The 21,572-nt window shown below is 30.2% G+C and overlaps 1 protein-coding gene across 3 annotated transcripts in view; it reads left to right on the forward strand.

Annotated features, from left to right (window-relative positions):
• Positions 1 to 21,572, forward strand: part of LOC145287923 (diacylglycerol kinase delta-like) — a 345,479-nt gene that overhangs the window by 282,812 nt on the left and 41,095 nt on the right. For all 3 annotated transcript variants that reach the window (XR_013869227.1, XM_080135873.1, XM_080135874.1), the window contains 8 exons: positions 3,094 to 3,261; positions 5,575 to 5,695; positions 8,158 to 8,268; positions 9,294 to 9,452; positions 13,058 to 13,103; positions 16,844 to 16,957; positions 19,738 to 19,872; positions 20,040 to 20,179. Coding sequence is in view for 2 of the 3 variants with exons in the window: in XM_080135873.1 (XP_079991999.1) it covers positions 3,094 to 3,261; positions 5,575 to 5,695; positions 8,158 to 8,268; positions 9,294 to 9,452; positions 13,058 to 13,103; positions 16,844 to 16,957; positions 19,738 to 19,872; positions 20,040 to 20,179 (994 nt within the window). In the remaining variant the exon portion in view is untranslated. The remainder of the gene's footprint in view (positions 1 to 3,093; positions 3,262 to 5,574; positions 5,696 to 8,157; positions 8,269 to 9,293; positions 9,453 to 13,057; positions 13,104 to 16,843; positions 16,958 to 19,737; positions 19,873 to 20,039; positions 20,180 to 21,572) is intronic.

The raw sequence follows: 21,572 nt of genomic DNA on the forward strand, positions 1-21,572 counted from the left end.
TTACATCAGCCTTTCTAAGAACAAAATTTTCATTCAGTCTCTAAAGATTTCATTGTTTGTCCAGAGTTCCTCTTTTATTAAAAATAGCAGGACTCGTTAACTAGCATTGTTCATTGTTAGTATCCCTCCCACGCAAAAAATTAAAGTACTTCTGTTATTGTTGTTGTAGCCCAATCAGCAACCTCATGTTTCTGAATAAACATCCGCTTTTGTGAGTGGGGGAGTGGTTGGTCATTTTATGTATTTTTGACAGAAATATATTTCACAGCAAATTAGGTTTGTGATGTATTTGTGTTTAAACATAATTAAAAATATCTAAATTACACTCGGGTATCTTTTCATGTATACATAAACCAAAATACAATTGTAGTTTGTTTTTGTGATCTACGTGGGCTAATAAATGGAAGCAAAATATTTAACATTAGTTATTAGCCTTGTGAACCCACAGGTGCAAAAAAAAAAAAAAAAGTTAAAAATTAATGCGAATATCAGAATATGAGAATGTCTACTGAGCAGCCAATCAGCTGTGCTGGATTTGGGAAAGGGAGGAATTATTATCTATAAATAGGAATATGTAAAAGTTATGGTATATGTATATGTCTAATAATTGGTTAAGAACGGTTATAACTCAGAGTAGGAATGTGTAGAAATGGCGCCAGTGTCTAGTGGGAGCAGTGAAAGTAAATATAGAAAGAAAAATAGGAACTACTTCCTCTAAAGATGGTGAGATTGTGATCATGACGTTCCTCGGAACTAACATATAATTTTATTATAACGCCTAAATGTGTATATAATGTTCTAAAGTTACATAAGATATTGGCTAGTAGTGTAGACATAATAAATTTGTATGTGGCATCTGTTGTTGTAAACCTACAGTATTTTGGCCCAGAGGGGGAAAACTGACGTTTTTATTATATATAGGGATACAACAGAACGAAAAGATCATATTCCAAAAATCGCGTACATCAATAAAGTTTTTTTTTTTGGGGGGGGGGTCTCAAAAGTTTTTTTGTTTTTTTTTTACAATATTGAGTAATGGTAAATTGTAGCTATTACAAGACTGAAAGCAAACAAAAAAAAGTCTCAGAAGTTTGAATTGAGTTATCTCTTTGTTTATTCAAGATGGAGGAATGAGACACTCCATTCACACTTCTTTATAAAATTGTTTTTTTGGAAAAAAAAAAGTTTTTGTTCTGTCATGAGTATGTACATCATACAGATTTCTTTGAACAACTCAAGAGAAGTTATAATGGCATGATTTATTATAGCCTTTTAACAATTATTCTAATATATAAACACTCTTATTTCACCACCAGACAGAGGAGACATCATACCCTGGGTTAAATAAATCGTCTTTTCTGATTATGTAGTAAAAATAATTGCACAAGTTCAAATGAAAAATAAGGCGTGATAAAACAATCATGAATTTACACTTTTTATTTCAATTTTATTTTATTAAACAAAAATATTTAATTTTTCAAAATTCGTTCATGGAGTAAATAAAGTACTTTTTACTCAATGTTATATTTTTGTTTGATTTTAAATAATGAATAAAATTTCCATTTCACTGAAGAAAATAAAATATTTTAATCTGATTGGTTAGTTTCAGAAATGAAATAACCAGTCAGTTTTTTTATCAGACTAATAAAAATAAATTTAGACATGAAAGGGAGAAAGAGTGTGATAACCTAATGACCGACTCTCTTTCTCATTAGGTGGATCTTCTTAATGATTTGCCAAGCATTTACAAATAATATTCTTTAACTGTATAAATTTCTACATAATTAAAAAATATTAACTAGCAGGACCTGTGGAAATTCCACAGTGGACTCTTTCATATGTAATATATTGATGTTGGCATTCTGTTGATGTTCAGCGTAAATGGAGACACCCTACTATTATTGTAGCTCTTTTGTTAAAACTGCAAAAGTATTTATTTAAACTAGCAGGGATGTCCGACATAGCCTGGTCCTAAAATATGCTTAAATAAAATCTCAATTTATGCAGATTTCATGTATATTATTGTAGTCAATTTTCTATCAATTTTTATATTATAAAATTGTGATTTCAAAAATAAAGTATATCCATATGAGTTGGGTGCATCAACTTTAACCAAAACTTATGGAGAATTCTTGGTAAAATTATTTATTGCAAGAAATGGAAGGTCATGACAATTAAATGACAGCAGTAACTCTGAAGAAAAAATATGTAAGCGTGACACACAAAATAACACTTGCTATTATATCAATGTATAGATAAGGAAAATCTAAGAGATTTTGTCTGTAACCAAAACTATGTTGCAGTTCTCAAAGATATTAAATTATATTCTCAAAATTTTATTTTTTGAATAATCAGAACAATTTAAAAGTAGCAAATATATACATTCCAGACATATATTTCAATGCATGAATGACCTTCTCTTGTTTTAATGTATAGAATGGTTAGAAACCTTTTTAAACGTTAATTGTAAAAAGGAAAGGTTTTTGTTCAGAATTCCCCCTGTATGAAAAAAAAGTAAAGGAAAATCTGTATGACATACATTTTCGTGACAACACTAAAATATATTCCAAAAATTGTCAATCGATCAACTAGTTTTATCTTTATAAAGAAAATAATTTAACCCGATTTAATCGGAATTTGTAGGCATTACAACAAAAATCTTGCTAGTTTGAATTATCATGTTATCCCCCCCCTTTTTTTTTTCCAGAAATAGTAAAATAAACCACCACTTTTCTGTTACTCATAAAATTTGATTTTATTTTAAAATAAAACTACTTGATCAATGTACGTAATTTTGAGAATACATTTTCATTCCATCACAGGTATGTGTATCATACAGATTTTCTTTATTTTTGTTTTTTAATAGAGAGAGAATTCTGGACAAGAACCAAAGGAAAATCTCAAATATTCTGCAAAATAACCGAAGATACAATAAATCTGAAAAACCATCTGATGTATTTATTGGACTTATTCGCACTAATTATTCTATTTTTAGAAATTAAAGGATAAGACAATGTTTTTATTCAACCTCATTGTCTTTGGTCTATAATATTTTTTCTTTTTTTTTTTTTTTTTTTTTTTTTTTTTTTCTAGAAGGTTCCCGTTCACCTGGTGGCATTCGGACTCGACGAATTAGTAGTATGAGTATGTTCAATAAGTCTAATAGCGTTGGCTCCAATCTTAGCAAAATCCGAAACAATAGTCCAGTCAAAGACATTCCAATTTCACCTACAGCGACTCAGCCATCTCATATACTGCCAGGTAAAATGAAAGACCATTCTTTTCTTTTTTTTTTTTTTTTTTTCCATCTTTTATCTTGAAGATGACATTTAGAATTTTAAAAGATCTCTCGGTTGAAGTTTCTGAAATTGTAAGTGAATTTCTGGCATCCCATAGTGCCCCATCTTCAGCAAAAACAAAAGATGAGAAAATTTCGAAAAAAAAAAAAAAAAAATTGTGATTAGAGCATATATATATATATATATATATATATATATATATTCTCCTGATTCTGCTTGGATAATTTGGTTATAATCAGCTAATGTGCCTCTTAATTTTCAGCATAGCACTACCAAAAGCAGTGACAAGGCAAATCAGTTCCTTCGTCTTTTCTCTCTTATGCTTATAAATTTGTTATTTTGATTTCGATAATTTTATTTTTATACTTTCATAAACATTTATCATAAAAATTCAAATAAAAAACTTTTTTTTAAAATTAAAAAAAAAAAAACTTATTTTTATAATTTCATAAACATAATTATAAAATTTCAAATAAAATAAAAACTATTTTTTAATTTTGTTATTAAAAGTATAAATAAAGACTAATTGTGTTATTTTTATATGTATAATGTTTTAATTTTTATTATATACTTTTCAATAATGTCCTTTTCTTATATTTTGTTTCAATAAATCACTTCATGATAAAAATACTGAAGAACAATAAAAATGAAGGAACTGATTTACCTTGTCACCACTTCCGGTAGTGCTACACTGGAAATTAAGTATGTTAGCTGACTATAACCGATAATTGTGCTTTTAATTTCAATACCTTGTCGATAACCTTAAATCTAGTTGCGATGCACAATTTTCAGAGTTTTAGTAAATTATTTAATTAATCCTCAGCTATCACTACTCTGAGATCCACTCTAATCTGGAGTAGTAGTAACTATAGTTCTTGTCCAGAATTCTCTCTTATATTAAAAACATAAATAAAAATCTGATGTACATACTCGTGACAAAATGAAAATATCATATTCCAAAAATTATGTAAGCTAATCAAGCAGTTTCATTTTTAAATAAAGAAATGAAATTTTATGAGTATCAGAGGTGTGGCTATAGTTGAGGTATAGGCTGTCTCGCCTATCATTTTTTTTTTTTTTTTAAATCTCAAAAAATAAGGGATAACTCTGCAATAATTCATACTTACTAGATTTATGCTGTAATGCCTACAAATCCCCATTAATAGCTTTAAAATGATTTTTTATAAAAACGAAGCTACTTCATCAATTCATGTGATTTTTGGAATATATTTTCATTTGTCATGGATGCATACACCTGACAGATTTCTCTTTATTTTTGTTTAATATAGGGGGAATTCTGGACAAGAACCAAAACAATTTGCAGATTATTTGTTTACAAAATAATGAAAAAAAACAATTGTATACAAAACATTTGTTGTTTTGGCATTAAATAACAGTTGAAATGTTATAAAATCAAATCGATTTCAATACCGGATTTTTGGAGAAATTTAAAAATTGTCTCAATAGAATTCGGGATCCAGTTGATATAAATCTTTTAATATATTACTTATTTTTTTATGAGAAGAATGTTTGAAATCCAGCGAAATATTAAATGTTTTCATAAAAAAATATCGAATTGGACATCAAATTCGTATTTGGATTACTGTTCTCCTCTTGCGTATTATTCGCACAACGTTTTGGTTAGTGTAACCGCAGACCTTCTTCAGGTGTGAATTTTGTTGAGCTTGGAAATCTGCACAGGATTTCGAATGGAACCCTTTATTTAATTTACATGGGTTGCATGCTCTTGCTCTGTTAGCTGTACCTGGGTAGAAGTCCTAGTAATTTGCAATTGTATTTTTGAATATTGTTCACATTGAGGATTGAACCTTCAACCCCCAGAAGAATGTACCTTACAAGTGAATTTTACCAAGAACTTTATAGAACGAGATTATTCTACCCCCATGTATTAAAATACAGGGTTTCATTCACAATCCTGAATAATACAAGTTATCAATCTTCATCTCTAAAGTTCAGAAACAGAGCATCAAACTGTTTGTAATGAAGATTTGGTATCTGTCTGTTTGAAGCTAAAACCATACTATTATTTCTATTATCTTCCAATATTTAATTTAGGGGGGAGGGTTGCTGTTTTGTTGTCATAACATCAAGTCCTTACCTCTTCCTTTGAGAAGGTAATGTCATATATGTTTATTCATCATGATTCTGTCCTCATAGGCATTACCTCCTCCTTTAAAAGATAACAAAATTGTTTTAAGCAAATGTTTCTGATATTTGTGTGATGTGATACATTTTTTTATTTTTTTTTTTATAGGAATCAGCAGTACAATTGCTGGTCGATTGGCAGGTGGAAGTTTCATCAGTAAAGTGTTGCTGGCCAACGCAGATGCTCTGTGTGCTGCGGCTTCCCCTTTGATTGAGGAAGAAATCCTTCTGTAAGTTGCAGATTTACCCACTCCTCTATCTAAACTTTTACCTGACTGAAATGGAAATTCTTTAATATCACTTATATTTATTTTTGATTTTTCATCTGGTTGTATTTCATTCTCTTTTTCTTTGGTTTTCACTGCAACGTATCAATTTCATCCAAAGAACCAAAAAAGGGGCGAGGGTGAAAGCAAATTTTTCTTTTTCTTTTTTTTCTGTAAATTTAATCCTTCCTGGATAAAAGAAAGTTCCAGGTTATTCTTGGTCTCCCTACACCCAAACATCATTTTAATATGGTTGCACTTCAGGGGTCGATACTAGAGCTCCTATTCTTAATTTTCATAAACTACCTGTATTTGTTGATGACCCCATACACTTATTCTTGACTTGAGGGCAAATGCACACACATTTTAGGCAATGGCTGAATACTACCAAGACAAAGATCCCTTTTAACAATTATAAGAAACCTTTTCAACCCCTTAATTGCCAATTTGTTAATAGCATCCTTCCTGAATTTAACATTCTCAGGCAACAGGAATGGGAATAAATATATAGAAGATACTGTCAAGTATGCTGCAAACTAGATAAGCCTCCTCTATTGGGCAAGTAAACTTTTCACACTTCATAGTATCTCTATAAAGCCACCATTCATCCATGCATGGCATATTGGTGCAACATCTGGGTTGGTGCACTAATCACTAGTATCACCCCCTTAGATAGGGTGCAAAAAAGAGTCTAACCTAATAGTCTAATAATGTGTACTATCTGCTAAGCTTCAGACATTGTCATATTGCTGCAGTGTTGCATCCCTGTGCTTGTTGTACAAGAAATTTCACAGAATGTGCTCCTAACTTACAGCATTTGTAGCCTCTCAATTAAAATATCTGACTCCCTCAATTAGCAGAAAAATTCCACCCCTTCATTATAGAGGTCCTTAGATGCTGGAAAATGTTCTACTCTAACAGATTCTTTCTTCAAATTGTTTGCCTTTAGAATTCCCTTCCTAATCTCCCAACTGTACCGACATGCAGAAATTTAAATGTAATATGAACAAACATTTTGCTGCACAACTTCCCACTTATGTCTCCCGCTACCCTATAAATTTGGTTTCTCATCACTTACTGTAGCCCCTTATAGCCCAGTGGCAATGAGCCTTGTTTGGAGTGAATATAAGTTTTAAAAAAATAATTTTAAATATCCTTTTATTTTACAAAAATTAGGTAAAATTTATTTTCCCTCATTTCAAATTGAATTTAATTCTGAGAAAATGTCTTTAAATGATAGCTACAATTTTCTGATAGTCAGATTGAATCTGAATGTAAAACACATTTCAGAAGGGACCCCATTTTTCCATAAATAATTAAATTAGAAAAAAATAAACAACTTTATTTTCATAATTCTTAAAAATAGTTTCTTGATAAAAATGTTAGTCAGTATAAACATGAAAGACAGTGATTGAACTTCAATTAATATTGCATTTTCTGTTTTGGAATTTAAGATAACTGGTTTTTGTCCAGAACCCCCTCTATATAAAAAAGAAAAACGCTATAGATGTCTGTGAATAAGCAAAAATATCATATTCCAAAAATCACATAAATTGATCCAGTAGTTTTGTTTATAAAAGAAAATCATTTTTAAGGAAATAATAGGAAGTTTGAATTTTTTTTTTAGATTGTATTCATAATGGCAGAGAATTTAAATATAAAACTACTTGATCAATTTACATGATTTTAGAATATATTTTCATTTCATCACGGGTTCATACATCAGATTTTTTTGTTTTTTAATATAGGGAGAATTCTGGACAAAAACTAATTTTTTTTTTAATCTAAAGTTAAATCTTTCAAGACACATACATTTGTTTTATTCTGTATGATGATACAAACATTTAGTTTGAAGTTTTTTTTTTTTTTTTTTTTTTTTTTAGGTAAGACTAATTCTTCAGACATTTCTTCAATTTTTAAATAATTGCTAGTTTCTGTTAAAGGGTTCTTGTTCATTAATTAACTTAAACATGTTTAGTTTATCTGTTTCTGTCCCAAATTCCTTCTATATTAAAAAAACAGAAATAAAGAAAAATCTGTATGATGTATCCGTATCATATTTCAAAAATCGTGTAAATGGATCAAGTAGTTTTATTTTTAAATAAAATCAAATTTTATGAGTAACAGAAGAGCAGCTGTCTTATCTACCATTTTGAAAATCTTTGAAAAAAAAATAGAATAAAGGGAGATCACTTAATAATTCAAACTTGCAAGACTTAATATATTGTAATGCTTATATATTCTCATTAAAAGCTTAATGATTTTCTTTATAAAAATTCAACTACTCAATTAATTTATGTAATTTTTGCAATACAATATTTTCGTTTCATCACAGGTAGGTACATTATACAGATTTTTCTTTATTTTGTTTTTTAATATACGGATAATTCTGGACAATAATTAAATTTAATTTCTTTGTGTTTCAGTGAAGAATATACGGAACGTTGTGTTATGAATAATTATTTTGGCATTGGATTGGATGCAAAAATCTCTTTGGATTTCCATTTGAAACGGGAAGAACATCCAGAAAAATGCAGGTTTGGAATTTTCCCTTATTCTGTATATTTATCAGATCATTAACATCTATTGTTTTTCTACATTTAAAGCTTTTGGGATTTCTGAAAAAAACTGTTTGAAATGGGTTTGACCATGTGCATAAACTTCATAATGTGTCTGGATTCCTCACATACTAGGGACCAAAGAAAACCTGGCCTGAATGCATATGAAGTGATGTAATTGCTTTAAACATGACTGGTATCAGCCCTTTGGATTGGACTGCATAGAGAGTAGACACAAGATATTGTATGGTGTTGTCTAAACTAGAGTTTGGAACACTTGCAGCACATAAAATAAAGACTTATGATGATAGGTGATGCATACATTTAAAGTAGGATTGTTAAAATCAAAAAATCATGTTATAATTTGTGCACATATTTAATTTGTTTTTATTTTGCTTTTTAACTGAGTATCTCCAGTAACATGTCAGCTTTTCTTTCTTTGTTATATCCTATAGTTTTATCCACATCTCATACTTTCATGTTGTTAGTACAACTTGATGTGTGTGTATATATATATATATATATATAATTCTCTTATTAGTCAATGCTACTTACTATTGTAAGCTGTCTCAAAACTCATTACCACTCCTAAAACTGCTTGTAAACTAAATTATATCTGGTCCTTTGTTCCAGTCATTTGCCACACTGTGGTTAACAATCCTATTTCATTTATTTTGTTTTTTGGTAAACAACTTCCTATAGCTTTGTTCTGCTGATAAACTTTTTTTTTTTTACTATCTAATGTTTAGAGGGGGATAGGATCACACTTTTATTCACCTTATCAATTTTATTTTTTATTTTCCATGTGTTCTTTTTTTTTCTCTTCAGAAAATACTTGGCAATAATTGTCAGCATAGGATCTTGATTTTTACAAATGATAGGAATATTCTTATAAGAAATCTATTCAAATATTTTAATTTAGTCACTCAATGAAAAACTTTTTTTTTTTTTTTACCCCCTTTACACTTTAATCCTAATTTGGCCATTCTTTCCATCTTTGACAGAAGCAGAACAAAGAACTTTATGTGGTATAGTGTTTTAGGGGGAAAAGAAATTTTGCAACGAACTTTTAAAAATTTGGATCAAAGAGTTCAGCTTGAATGTGATGGTCAACGAATTCCTCTTCCCAGTTTACAAGGCATTGTGATCTTGAATATTCCCAGGTTAGTAGGAATTTTCTTTTTTTTAATTAATTTTTGTTTTCACATTTTTGCTTTGAAACATATTCGTAGAGAAAATTGTAATTTGTGTGAATATTATTTGCCTCAAAAATACCCACGTGTGTTGAAGGGTTCAGTTGTTGAATGATAGAAGAAACCAAAATGGTGAGGCCTAGGTGATTTTTGTCTTGAGTGGTCACATGAACTAATGGCAAAATCTTGCTAACTGAAAGTTGAAGCTTAAATCCTAAGTGTGGGCAATACTAAAAATATAGTTACAAATTAAGACTTCTATCCAGTCATGGCTGATGGAATGAAAGCAAGCTCACTTTGTGGATTAAATACAGACTTCTGTTCAAAAATTCATACAGATTTCTGAGTTTGATATGAAAATTCTAGAATTCAATAAAACATACCTAAACGAAGTTGGAGACTACATCAACCAAACATTGTGTGTGTGTGTGTCCTAACAATGAGATGAAATAAATCACAGATTAAGTAATCTTGTGATTTAGTCTTACAAAATATTGTTGAGCAGAAATATTTTTATATAAGATAATCCCAGCCAAATAAAATAGGTCAATATACAAGATAGAACAAAGTAAAAATTGTCTGTTTTCTATTTAAATTTTTTGCAGTAAAATATAGAATTTTTAAAACAAAAATGTATTTTACCAAGGAATAGATGACATTTAAATTTCTTTCCTTAATCCATGGATTAAAGAAAGAACTTTAAATGTCATCTATTCCTTGGTCAAATAATACATTTTTGTTTAAAAAAATTCCATATTTTACTGCAAAAAAATTTAAATAGAAAACAGACAATTATATATGTATGTACGTACTAGCAGACCGCCTTGTAAAATACACTTAAATATAATTCATGCAGATTTCGTATTATTATGGAGCAAATTCTCAATTGAATGCTATATCATACCCAATATATAGTAATAATTTAAAAAGTAAAAAATAAACAAATATAACTTCGGTGTTATCAGCTAGTCCAAACCAAAACATGGACCTCTCCAGCCTTAGTTGAGCTATCATCAGATGGGTGAGAAAACATTAAAATATATCAGACTTTAACATGTAAATGTATATTTGCATATGCATACAAGAGCACTTAAAGTAAACTTATGCCTACCAAGTTCCAATTTTTTCAATTTAGCCTTTTTAACAGCTATTTTTACCAGTTCAAAACAAATCGAATTTGTCCCACATGTCCAAATCCTCTATATATCAAGTCTTAAGTCTGTAGACCCAAAATTGATAGTTTGGTAGAGATTGTTCCTCAGACAGTCACTTATATATACATACAGGGTGTCCAAAAAGTCACTAAAGGGTTTTGAACTTAAATAGATTCTTTATTTTTTATATCTTTCTGTAATTTTAACATAATCTGGCTGACATTGGGAAATTTAAAAAAAAAATAAGAGATTCAAACAATCTTTATTCATGAAAAATAATGTCTTTTAAATGTTGCCCATTTTCAGCTTCGCATACTATCTCTCCCTATGGCAATGACAGATGGCCACCACATTCCCCAGACTTGACTAGCCCCGACTTTTTCTTTTGGGGAGTCTGTTAAGACATCAAACCCTGCAAGAATTGAAGAAAAACATCAGAAATGAAATAAGGGAGCTAAATCGCAATCCAGAGATTCTGCAATCTGCCATGAATAATGTTTTGGAAAGAGCACAAATATGCAAAACTGAAAATGGGCAACATTTAAAAGACATTGTTTCATAAAGATTGTTTGAATTTTTTCTTTTTCTTTTTTCTTTTTTTAAATTTCTCAATGTCTTAGTCAGATTGTGTTAAAATTACAGAAAGATATCAAAAATAAAGAATTTAAGTGACTTCAGTGACCTTTTGGAATAAATATATATATATATATATATATATATATATTATATGGGGCTATTTTACTAAATTGTTAATATATGGTATTTATTCACAATTGGCAATTTTAAAGTTTCATAACTGAACTTTAATTAAACACTCCATACCAGTTGACAAAACTTTAAGCATCCAAAATGGCAGATGTTAAAAAAAAACACATGTTAATCAAAACATTATATGGAGTATTTATTTTACCAACAAGTCATATTTACAAATGTTTTCTATATTCATTGAAAAATTTCTATTTATTTATTTTTTTTCTTTTTGTTAATTATCCCTAGGAATAATAAAAAAAAAAAAAAAAAAGTGTCTACTATATTTTTCCAAAGTCCTTAAAATTGACAATCAAATATTAACAGACCATAACAGTACATGTATCAGATTTTTTTAATTATTGTATATGATCTCCCTAAATTATTGTATATAATCTCCCTAAACAAAATAGGGTACTTGTACAGTTTGATCAAGACATTAAAAAATGAAAATCTCGAAAAAAAAGTTATATTGCACATATCCGTTATGGAACGATGTTCTCAAAAAAAAAAAAAAAAAATTTCACTTAATTTCATCAAGTATTTTTTTTTGTTTTTTTTTTTTACAGTGAAAAAATAATTTATGATACTGAGCAAAAGGTTCGATTTTTAGGAAGAAAAGTTAAAGATGAGAGTATCTGCACTTTACATGGAGTTATCTCCCCTGAAGTGTTCAACAAATTCCACAATAGCTGACTTCAACGCGCTCTCGTAAGAAGATATTTTTCCACTGTAAAAAAAAAAAAAAAAATGCTCAATCAAATTAAATTTTTTTTTCAGAGATCTTCAGTCCAAAACGGATATGTACAATATAACCTTTTTTTGATATTTTCATTTTTTTTAATGTCTTGATTAAACTGTACAAGTACCTAAAATAGTTGTAATGTAAGAAGAAGCAAGACGAGGTTAATTGTTAAATGCTCACTTTTAGTTTTCACTGTTTTCTACTGTTTTGATATGATCCCACTACCATTTCTAAAAAAGTTTGTCAAAATAATGGAGTCAAAGTTATGGAGAGTAATGAAATCTATTTCTGAATTTTTTAGATAAAGAGTGATTATTCAGGAACTCGTGATGTAATAAAGAATTTGAGAACATTCAGTTGTAAGTTACTCTTCTGGGGGTTGATGGTTCAATTCTCAGTGCGGGTAGCTCTAAAAATACAATTGTAAATTATTTACGATTTCTACCCAGTCCTGGCTGACGAATCAAGTGCATGTTACACCCATGGATTAAATAAAGGGGTTCCATTTGAAATTCCGTACAGATTTTCAAGTTTGACAGAAAGATTCCAGAGTTGACAAGATACATTTGAAAGTTTGGAGGTTTCTTAAACTGAAACATGAAAATGGCATTAAAAATGAGAACAGTAGTCTGAAGAATCCAGATAATGATTGAGATCTTTTATCGTGAGCATTATTTTAAAGAATTAACGGTTGAAAATAAATGTGTTATTTTAATAATTAACTCCTTATGAGTCAAAGTTAACAACTTCCACCTTTATATTGAAATTGTGGAATAAGCATCATACAAGAAATGAATAGCTTCCTTTTTATAAGGAAAAAAAAACACTAAAAACAAAACAACCGCGTTATGAAAGAAGAAAAAAGAATGAAACTAAACTTATAGCACCCAACTCTATTCTAAATCTAAACGTGTTGTTTTTGTTTCCAGCTATATGGGAGGTGCCAACTTCTGGGGAGGAACCAAAGAAGATGATGTAAGTCTTGTCATAATTTTGTTCTGAAATGTAAAACAATTGGAAAAGATAGAACTGGCATCGACTGTTATCACCTGACTCTGATGCATAGTTCTGTAAATACAAAAAAAAAGTGTTGGTTATCTTTGTTCAAGATATATGCTTACCGCTATCATTCTAATTGTGCAACAGCCATCATAGCGTATCTCTTTATATGTGGCAATTTCTAAAGATTGTAGTCAGGGATAAACCAAAGAAAAATCTTTTTAGGCAGTTTTTATTTTTCTTAAATATTACTAGTTTTTTTTATTTTTGTTAAATATTATTAATTTATATTATTACTAATATTTATTATTAAATTAGGAATCATTTAGTTAAAATTCAAATTCTGTTAGATAAACATAAAATCAGGCAAAATTCAGGGGCCATTTTGTTTTGCTTCAGCTTCTTTACATAACTTAGATAATTTTCTCAATTTTAGATTCATAAAACTAACTGAATTTTTAATGAAAATGATTTCTCATTTAGTAATGTATAACAAAAACAACATAAAATTAGTTTTAAGGCCTAAACAGATTTTTCATAGTTTTATTCCATCACTGTGATCTTTATAAATTGCCTTATCTTACTAAAGGCAAGTTAATCAACATTTGTTTCCCTATAGCTACTGAAGAGTTGTTTTTTTTTTTGATATTCATTCTTATTCACAAACAACTTGGCTTTACTTATTTAATTTAACTGAGTAGCATTTTCATGTATACATGAAACACCAAAAATTAAATAAATACTAATATAGGTTTGTCACAAACTCACAGGTAGATTTACATTGTATGCTATCAGATACTGTTGGGCAACATTGCTCAGCTATTTATTCGGGCTACGACAACAAAATATTCTTTTTATTGTTACGACTCTCGAGTATATATCCGACACAGTTAATCAACCGAGAACCACGTCACTCTATATAAAAGCTTATAAGATATCAACAGATACACACTCGAGAGTCAAAACAATGAAAAGTCACAGCCCTACTAATTATATATAAGATTATTTATTCACAGTTGTTTCACTTTGTTGTCTTTTTGTTTGTTGACATTTTCAGGATTACTTTCCTATCCTTTTCTCTTTCTCTCGCCCATATTTGTTTCTCTGGGAGATCTAATTCTATTTCGCTCTACATTGTAACTAGTTGTTTTCTTGTATTATTTGATCTTCATTCAAATTTTCCAACTCCTTTTGGCTATTTTGATCATGCAGCATTTCATCTTCTGACGTTTCATTCTGTATAGCCTGTTCTAATAATCAGATTTCTTCATTATTTTGATCTTCATCTGGTAATTACCATTGTAATTAAATATTTTATCCTTAGTAGTTGTAATACAGACAATCACATAATCCATAGTAGTTGTAATACAGACAATCACATAATGATTTCTGATTGGAAATCTACTATGAACATATGCTAAGTACAGGGTGACCCCAAAAAAGCAAAAGCTAAATGGAGAACATATGCTGTAGAACGGAGAAAAAAAGGCCAAAGACCCTAGTGTTTTGATGTGATGTTTTGAATATAATAAACTAGTTAGGCCCAAAGTTTCATTTCATTCGAACAAAACACTAAGAAATGGGGCCTAATTAGAGTTGGGGCCCGTTTTTTTTTGGGGGGGGGGTCACCGTATATATGAAATCCATGAGAAATTTGCAAGACATTTTTAAAACTTATTTGGATACCAATTTCTTAATGATCAAGTGAAATTCTACAATAATGCAGTTTAGTTTGGTCATTAAACCTATAAATTGACTAACTTTTTTAAGATAGATATTCATAAACAAATTTACTTTATTTACAAATTAAAAAAGAAAAAAATTGCCTTGAAAATTGTGAATAAAAATTCAAGTAAAAAGATTACCAGCTAGTTATGTATAAACTTTACAATACTTTAAAACGTTCAATTTATTTAACAAAAGTTTATTTCATATTATATTTTTAACAAAAACAAATATTTTCTTTACCAAAAGTGGCTACGTATTTAATTTGCAAAATATGAATGGCTTAATCTACTAGCCATTATTGATGGAAATCAAAATGTTTTTAGTGACAAACAATAAACTTCAAACTTTTTTTATTAGAAAGAAATGGAAAACAATGAAGGTTATACTAATTTGAATAAAAACTCAAGGTTATTTTAATCTTGAGAAAATTGTGATTTCTGCCATGAAAAATTTTATTTTATTTTTGTATAAATATAAAGACATTTAAAATTTCATATTAAGATTTTCCAATTTTGCCTAGAAGTCTGTAAAGTTGACAAAATTATAGCAAATATCTGGAACAGATAAAAACATTGAAAATCTTAAATTAAAAAAATATGTATTTATATATAAATTTGTAAGAAAAATAGGGAAGTGGGACTTCTGCATTTTAGTAGAATTCTTTATTCAAAAAAGGCAGCATTTCTGTTTAAATCTGATTTCTGCCTTGTCTCTTATTTCTGTTTTTCATTTTAGCTTTCATTCTCTTTTTCTTTTCTTTTTTCTTCTGTTTTATTTTTCTTTCCCTTCTCTCTTGAAATGTTAATTTTACCATATTTCAAATGGTTGATAACTGGTTGATTACTTATCTTATCAGAAAATTACTTCCGGTCTCCCCTAATTCCACATATGCATTACTTGGGGTGGGTGATTCTTTCTCTTGCTAACAGCTATGTTTTGTTTTTGTTCTTTATTTTTTGAACCAAGCATATTGGTGTTTTAAATTTTTATTACACATGAAATACTTTGGAATATTCTTTTACACACAAAAAATAATTTTTACAGAATTTAAAAGCAAAGGTGATGTTCAGTTTATACTTTCAGTATAAAAAAAGAAGGGTATTGTAGATAACACCCTTTATTAACTCCTACTCCATCCAAAAATGTGATTCTACTTTTTTTTTTCTCTCTACACAATTGTGTGTGAACACTTGTAAAAATTCAAAACAATTTTCAAATTTAGAAATAGGGGGATGAGTTTTGCATACAAATTTAACATAAAAATGACGCACTGCCTCTAGCATTTTAGGACAGTTTACTTTTTTTTTTTTTTTTTTTTTTTTTTTTTGAGAAAAACTGCATTTGTTGGTGATGGGGGTGGGTGCTAATAAGGTGTCCATTTTAGATAATTACATGTAGTTTTACAAGGTTTAAGCAGTGATGCTTGTCATTTGGATATAGAACTACTAGAGGGTGTGCTGCTCAAATTTAGGGTTAGTACTAGCATAAAAGGTTTTGGGGGATTGCTAATAAAATTAAGATGAATGGGAGGGTTAAGAAAAATCCGGAGACATGAGGTCAGTTTACCATTCTGATCTAGAGTTGGTGGTAGAGAAAGTTTTTTTTTTTTTTTTATATACTAACAGCATTTTTTGTTAAATGCCTTAAAAAGCCCTGAAAATGAATCCTTGTACATTAAAATTCGCATAGGAAGTGACAGGTAGTTTAGGAAGTTGGGGAAGAGTTATTGATTCCAGATTTTTTTTACCAGTACCCACTCACATACCTGGAAGCAAAACAAAAATGAAAACAGATACTCATGCAATACCAGATGGGTACAGCTAGTGTGTGTGTAAATGTGAGTCTTTGTTTCAAATTCACAAAGCCAGTGTCAAATCAATTTTTTTTCATTTAATCTCCAACTTATTGTCTTGTATTTAATTCCGTCCTTTTTCTGCTCATTCTATAAAACTGTTTTTTTTTTTTGTTTGTTTTTTTTTTTTACTTAGAATTTCACAGCTCCAAGTTTTGATGACAAAATTCTGGAAGTGGTTGCAGTATTTGGCAGTATGCAGATGGCTGTTTCCAGGGTGATAGATTTACATCACCACCGAATTTGTCAGGTACAAAAGAATCTGAAGAATTTCACGTTTTGTTTGATTTGTTCAGTACCCAAATCAAACGATACTTCAACTTGTACATTCTACCACATCCATTTGTGTATAACATTCACATTGTATGCAACATATATTAAACAAGAGATGTTCGTATTCTAAACTAGGAGTTTCCAAAGTTTTCAAATGAAGGGTGAAGCATATTGCTGACTTTTTTAAAATGACTTGGACACGTTTTATACAGTTTTGCTCATTAGCTTTGGTTTTTAGTGAAACTGGTTCTCTAAAACTTCATTCTTTTAATCTTTTCTGGACAAAAAGAAAAACTGCTACACTATTTAAAAAAAATTTTCCTAAATATTTTTACGTTTTCAATAAGAGCTCCACTAGTTGGATTGAAATTTTTATTGGGTCGGATCTTGCCCGTGGGCCATAGTTTGGAGACCTCTGTTCTAAACAATGACTATTATGAGTTAATGTTTTAGTCCTTTTTGAAATCCTAGCAGCTTTATAATTCCCCTCATTTTCTAATTTCACAATGTAACCTGAAAGTATTCATTGTTATGAAAAGGCATTTAAATAAAAGTAAAACAAAAATTTATTACCAAATTATTAAAGAGGGCTGATCTAATTTTACTAAGCAAAAATTTAGTTTCTTTGTTTATGCATCATATTAACCCTTTTTGATTCATTTAATGCCAAAATGCAGTACTTATTGTCTCTATTTTCCTCCTTCCATGTCAGCTTTTAATGTGGAGAAAATATCACTAAAATTTGGTGTACTACATTAGGACCAAAAATTTATATTGCCTCAGTCTAGAAAGATTTTTTCTTCATTGACCACTGAAGCAAAAGATGAAAAGAGCAGGTACTACATTTTGCTCCTAGTAAAGTATCAGCAATTGACCTATTGAGATTATTAAACACGAGTCATTAGTTTACCCAAAGACAAGTCGTATGTGTGGATTCATACCACTGCTATTTAATTTTACACTCCTATTCTTTAAATCAGTAATAAGTACATTTCTCCTACCTCCATCAAAATAAAACTTATATAACTGTATTCACAATAAAATTTACTTTAAAATGGTATTTTAATATTTTTGTTGTGATTTGTATATTCAAAGAAATCTCTATTTAAATCCGACTATTAATGACTGGTGGTAGATCACTTTTTGCAAATAAGTGGTCGAGGTGTGTTTGCGTTTTTAGTTGTTTTAGCTAATCCGAGAAAAGAATTCTTTGCTACAGAATTTGAACACGTGCGTCTTTCCAGTTAAAAGTTAGAATATCTCAAACTTGAGGCTTTGTAGTACAAAGCTAAGTAAAGATAGAAACTGTTCAAATGCAATAATAGCATGTTTAATAGTGAATATGATTTCTTTTGTCCTAAAATTTGAAAAAAATTGAAAACTTTATGCACGCATCGATAGAAAGTGATAAAACGCATATAACATGAGAATTTTTGTGTGATGTGCACAAAAAATCTCTAAACAAAATGTTCGTCAACTGACTTACAAACATAAAGTATTCATTTTTTATTTTTGTTATCACTTGGGAAACATTTTTTGTTTTACGAGTTCTTGACTGTTAACTATTCTGAACTTTATCCCATGTTTTCCGTAGATAGTTAAGTTCAAATTGTATGATATCTTTGTTGATCATTAAATTGTTAGGTGAAAATACAGAATAATCATGCTGTGTATCGTCTCTCTCACATTCCAAGTCTGACTCCTAAAAACTGTTCTCTTCCATGAACACGTTACGTAATCTCTATCATATCATTCAACACCTGCATTTCTAGCGCATTTTGTCTAGGGAGCTAATCTTTAAAGCCCCGCCTCAATCACACTAGCTGCACTGGGTCTATTTCCATTCACCATCAGGTTATCCTGATATGTACTCTGTTGTATAGTGAGGTTCTGTAAAACATGGGGGAGGGGGTATATATGATGTGTTTATTGACATATATATATCAATATTTTTGATCTAGATATTGATTATCTAGTCATTGTTTAAACAGGACATATGACAATTATAACATTAAGAGACAAATAAGTCTCTTAGGGTTTGCATCGGCCAATGGGAAAACGGAGATTTATATGACCCGAAACCTTGGTATTTATAGCAGTTTTATTTTGAATGTTTCCCCCCTATTGAAAAGCTCCAACGCTGGTCCTAGATTTTTACTATCGACATTTTCACCTACTCATAGCCATTATTATTCAATTACTGTCTTTCTCCCTCTGACTACCGACTAGGTCTGCTAACTCTCCCAATTCTTGACTTACTAACGTGTATTTTTAAGCTATCTCGTTATGTTATTTTGTTTTATGTTCTAACATTCTTTTTTACCAAGTTAATTATTTTGTTTGTGCTAGTTATTAAAACTAAAACATTCCTTTCTATTAAAACCTCTTAACATGAATAATTTTATCTGTAAATATTTATTTTGCTATAACATTCTTTCTGGCATCCTATTTTTACAAATATTAATAACAATCATGATAATCATCGACCAGCACACCTTTTGGTGTTGCCCGGTCAACATCTTAACCTTTGTCAAAATTTGTACTAGTTAACTTGATCTCTACTTATTGGCATAGTCCCAATATACAACCTGTATAAATATTAAGAGAAATAGAATGTAATTTTATTTTATCAACTGGTTTATAGAATTTTGCTACAAAAACTCTTATTTTGAACATGTCTGATATTAACACATTTTTCTTTATTTCCAATGTTGATTGTAATCTAAAAATCAAGGACCCTTTTTATTCTTTCTTCAGTGTCGAACAGTGAAAGTCACTATAATGGGTAATGAAGGTGTTCCTGTGCAGGTTGATGGTGAGGCCTGGTTGCAACCTCCAGGTTATATACGTATCGTACATAAGAATAGAGCACAGATGTTAACAAGAGACAGGGTGAGTAAAAAAAATAAAATAAAATAATAATTTTAAATAATAATCATGGCCAGACTCCATAAATGTCTTGTCTTTTGATGTAACATAATTTTTTTTTTTTTTTTTGCATTACAAATCTTTTCCAGTATTTCCTTTTGAAAACTACAAACTTTTTTTTTTTCTTGTAGACATTTGAACATGTCCTCAAGAATTGGTCAAGCAAACAGAAATTACCTCGACCGATCAGTCCAATGCCTTCTCAGCTGTCTGAGGAAGAATCAGCTCTTTTGCATAATTTCATTCATGCCTCCTCATCACTTATACAATGGTCAGTTGATGTTATCTTAATTATTGTTGTTATACAACGGTCAACTCGTATTGTGATACAATAGTCTTATCATATTTCAAAATTATTGAGATGAGGGATGACAATTTGGATTATTTGAACTATTCTCATTTTGAATGGCTGATGGAATGAGAACAAGATATTTTGTGGATTAAATGATGGGTTCCGTTTGAAATTTTTCATTTTTACACAGGAGTTACCACTCAAGGTCCGGAGGCCACTCGAGGATAAGGGTTAATGGGTATACATTAGTACATTGTGATTATAGCATAGTAAACATAACTAGTGGGAATTTTGTAAATTGGATTATTTAGGGGGACGGTTCATTAAGAACTTGTTTACATTGGATTTGAAGACAATCAGATTGTAGTCAGCTGGAAAGCAGGCAAACGGAAGAGTTCCACAGGCATGCAGTTCTAAGAAAAAAGCTTTGTTCATGGAATCTACGTTTAGGTTTAGGTACAGATAAAGTAGGAAATTGATGGTGGTTTTGGCTAGACGAGTGTTTTTCATGAAAGTTTGGCGAGGGGGGGGGGCGTAGATTGGGGCATTAGATAAGCATTTGCCATGAAATAACAATAAGGCAGAAACAGGATCGCAATGTCTCTTCTGTGTGAAGAGGTTGTAGGGAAGAGAAAAGGGCATCCCCCACTAAGCTATTTTGAATTCTGTAAAGGCAGGATAAGCTGCTTCTAGCAGCTCCTTCCCAGATGTGGTAACAGTACTCCATCGTTGTCCTTACCTGGCTTTTATATAGGTAGAGAACTGCATCAGAAGTGAGATATCTACTGGAGCGATAGAAGGATCCTACCATTTTTCCAGCGACCCTGACAATGGATTTGATATACGTATTCCATTTCAGATTAGGAGTAACGGTCAAGCCCAGGAGCTTGTCAAAGCATGAAACCGTCCAAGACGAGAGCCATTCATTTCAATTGATACCAGATGGACATCAGAACGTCGATGTAAAGATAGAAGCTTGGTTTTAGATGCATGAAAAGTAACCAGCCACCTCTTTCCCTGTTATATTACATGCTCAAGATCAGAGAGGAGAGAATCAGAGAACTTGGTTGTTTACGGTCTTTGATGGTAGTGTCATCTGCATAAATGTCTATGAATGATGTAAGGATGTGATTTGGAAGGATTTAATAATTGAGAAGACATTTCCAGCTATACCATAGCTGGAGATCTTGTGAAGTAGACCTTTATGCTATACCTTATCAAAGGCCTTCGATATGTCAAGGGCAATTGCCCTAGAGAGGAAGCCTCCATCGAGAGATTCACTAATCCTTTGAGATATAACTGTAAGCACGTCTGCTGTAGATATAACAGAACAGAAACCATATTGCATGTCACTAAGAAGGTTATTTTTGTT

Source organism: Euprymna scolopes, chromosome 11 (assembly GCF_053919585.1).
Source record: "Euprymna scolopes isolate OS-2025 chromosome 11, ASM5391958v1, whole genome shotgun sequence".
NCBI lineage: Eukaryota > Metazoa > Mollusca > Cephalopoda > Sepiida > Sepiolidae > Euprymna > Euprymna scolopes.